The sequence below is a fragment of the Lepidothrix coronata genome, unplaced genomic scaffold (genome assembly GCF_001604755.1).
Source record: "Lepidothrix coronata isolate B3197 unplaced genomic scaffold, Lepidothrix_coronata-1.0 Scaffold16, whole genome shotgun sequence".
NCBI lineage: Eukaryota > Metazoa > Chordata > Aves > Passeriformes > Pipridae > Lepidothrix > Lepidothrix coronata.
The window spans coordinates 5,000,858-5,004,253 of record NW_016690196.1 but is presented as its reverse complement, the minus strand read 5'-3'; the positions used below and the strand labels follow the sequence as shown (position 1 = coordinate 5,004,253).

General features: G+C 37.0%; 1 protein-coding gene across 4 annotated transcripts in view; it reads right to left on the bottom strand.

Moving 5' to 3' along the window:
- Positions 1–787: 787 nt before the first annotated feature.
- Positions 788–3,396, bottom strand: part of CDC42EP3 (CDC42 effector protein 3) — a 27,012-nt gene continuing 24,403 nt past the window's right edge. For all 4 annotated transcript variants that reach the window (XM_017806824.1, XM_017806823.1, XM_017806826.1 and 1 more), the window contains one exon: positions 788–2,913. In XM_017806824.1, the coding sequence (XP_017662313.1) occupies positions 1,862–2,629 (768 nt within the window). In that variant the 5' untranslated portion in view covers positions 2,630–2,913 and the 3' untranslated portion in view covers positions 788–1,861. The remainder of the gene's footprint in view (positions 2,914–3,396) is intronic.

The following is a 3,396-nucleotide window of genomic DNA, read 5'->3' as shown; positions in this document are numbered from 1 at the left end:
CTTCTAAATTCTAAGCTCTAAATCCCCAGGTCCCATAAGAAACGTGGCCAAGCAGAGTCTTGAACTTGCTTTCTAAAACAGAAAAAGCACTAATCCCAGAACCACCATTCTTCTTAGATCATGAATGCCCTGGAAATCTGATCCAGGCTTACAGACAGAGAATATGAAGGCAATTAAACATTATCTTAACACAGTTCTTAAATATTCTACATCTCACTTCCTCATTTACAGGAAAAATATGGGAGACTGTGCACCAATGAGACATGCAGCTACAATAATAGATGCATTTAACCAGAAACATGGGTAATGACTGTGTTCCTAAAACACGCTGAAGGAATGTTTTTAGTTGGCATTGACTCTCTCAAAATTTTAAGGATAAATATATCTTAAATTATCTGTGACTTACAAGTTCTGATAGGAAGATGCAGATAAATATGGTTATCTAACAAAGAACAGTCTCCAAATTGCATTGGGATTTTACCTAAAGACTTTAGTGAAAGCTGCTGGAAGTCTGCCATTAACTTCACTGGGACCAAAGTATTACTCTCCTATCTCCAGTTGCTTAAAATCAGTGTATATACCAGAGGGTCTGGGATATACAGATATACTCTCCCTGGAGTTTGCCCTTGAAATCTCAGGAACTAAACTGAATTGGAGAAGTCAACTGAATTCAGATAGTAGAGTTGATGTGCCCCTTGGTCTCGTATTTCTGCAACTAGTCTGTTTCATTACAGCAGAAAACAAAACTTTGTGTTGTGGTGAAGCTATGTAGTGAACCACAAAGACATAGCAATTTAAAGGGTTTTTTATTGTATTGCACAAGATATTTATGCAATCCATGTAGGTACTGTAATTGAAGGATCCACATTTCCCAAAACATTAGCTGTTGCAGCACACATCACAAGCATTGTGAATAACCAGTGCCTTCTTCAAAAATTAAAATAATCAGCTGCGAGTTTAAGCATGTTGTGGAAATAAATGAAGAAAAAAGCAGGAGTATCAATACATATTTCTTTTCAAACACACAAATATACACTTTTCAGAAGAGCACCAATAATGCCAAGCAACTATTTTGATGAGATACTGGATGTGTAGGCCCTGCAGTAAAAAGCCAATATGCATATAGAAAATATATATCAACTTTTAAAATAATTTAACCATAATATCTTGCATGTGTCACTGTTTACAACATATCATTTCATATACAGTGTCAGGCCCAAGCCTCAGCTTGTGTAAATTTGTGCATACTCATTTAAAGCAGCTGAGACTCTGGACCAGGTGTCCAAGCTGAAAAAGCCTTCAAACTGTTCATATCTGAATATAAGGTAGTAGTATAAGACCAAGAAAGTAGTTATGGTGAATTTATAACAGAAATGGTACTATGGAAAATGAAGAAAAACACTATCAAACCCTCAAACACAAGGTTCTAGAAAGAGGCCTACACGTAAAGTGATGTTGTAATAATTTATAAAAGTGAATAATTAATATCAGTCTCCTTTCTGACGCTTAAAGATTCTCCCATATTCAGAAGCCCGTAGAAGTGAACTAACCAAATGTCACAATCAGTATCATCCTCCAACTCTGTTTCTTAAGTTTCTGATCATTAATACTGGTACTTCAAAACATTTTATGTTTGTTGAAAATGTCTATTCAAATTCACCTTCCTGATATGAGAATTTATTGTAGTAAAAATCATGAAAAACAATAGGTAAAAAAATAGTATTTTAAGAATATTTTTAGAAAACCCGTCAAACAACTGCAAATACAGCTGATTTTTTAAGTATCTACTTTTGAACTACGGTCTTTTTTGTTTGTTTTTTTTTAAGTGAATCACTTATAAAGAAGCAAGGGAGTACCAGTTCTAAGATTTATTCTTGTCCATTACATTGAGGACCTCATCCAAAAGTGAAGGCCCCAAGTCAAGTTGTAGTGAGAGAAGAGAGCCTGCAAGATCTGAGAGGGATTCTTCTGACTTAGTCTTTGTCTTGGTTAGTTCACATGAAAGCCGACTGTCATCAAATAAATCAACTGTTTGCCAATCAGTGCATCGTTCAGAAAAACTGGATGAGTGACTGTCGCTACTATTAGTAAAATGCGACGAAGAACCATTTTGCTCCCATATGTCGTCTTTGTATGTTTCTCCATCCTCCATCTGGTTACTTTTCTCCTGCAATTTTTCTTCTATTACTGGCTCACAGCTAAGCCTAGGATTTCTTGATGACCTGATGGATTCTTGCTTTGAACTAAATGTCACTGGTGACAATAAGGGCAAAGTAAGGGCTTGAGAACCACCAATGGCAGGAAGGGAAATAGCATTTTTGAGCACTGGTGATGGAGTTTCTGTAAACATGGATTCAGAAGTGCTGTTTGCCCTTAAGAATTCATTGTGGAGACCAGACTGGCTAACTCTGGTTTCACCTTCATTTCCAGGCAAAAGCTCATAGTTGCCCTGCAGAAAGGAGATGTCTCCAAAAACATCATGTTGTCCCTCTTTTCCAATGTGTATGGTGTGACGAAAATCTCCAAGTGGTGGACTGATCATATCAGGAGATAAGATATCCCTTAGTTTGAATTTCTTCCCTTTCTTATTGTTAGCAGCTTTCAAGTAGATGGGTGTCTTGGCTGGCATCTTGTTTGTAGACTCTGAGAGTAGTAGTTATTTAAAAAAAAAAAGGGGGTGGGGAAGGAGAAGCCTCTTAGAAAGTCAGTTATTCTCAGAAGAGCTTCAGCTTTATCAATGTTACATCATCATCTTGAACCACTTCTGCACATAAAGTCTCTTTCTTCTAATACAGAGAACTGCGGAGTACGTGAAGGTGAATACCTCCCACTTCAGCTCTTTGCAAGGTAGAGCACAAGTTTCAGGGTCAGTAAGCAACCAAATGCCCTGCTGCTTCCAGAACTTGAGGAAACCTGCATGGGATAAAAAAATCAGGTTATCATTAATTCATTCAGGTTTTTTTTTAGCAAAACCTGAAATTAGTAATGGTACTGACAGTTCTAGTCTGCGGATTAGCTTTTATGATGTTGCTTCCCTTCATTAGGCAGGATAAAAGAGTTTCGATTAACATGGGCTAGCTAACCTTTCTCTGACTTCATAGCTTTTTTTGAAGTCAGAGTTTCTTAGACACAGTTGCTGAGCACAATTCATCTTCTCCTTATTCTGGCATTCAAAATGTTAGCCTTTGAGAGCACATCCAGAAACACATTTTTAACATTCAACAATGTTAAGTTTTTTGGTAAGATAACTTCGGATACCCCCATTTAGTGCTGGAACTCTCACAAACTGTCACCAACAACATTTCTGACAATTGTGTCCATTTAAACGGGCAGTTTTAGGCACTTTAAAAAAGAGCTATTCCAGGTCTTTACAATTCATTAGGAACATCCAAATGC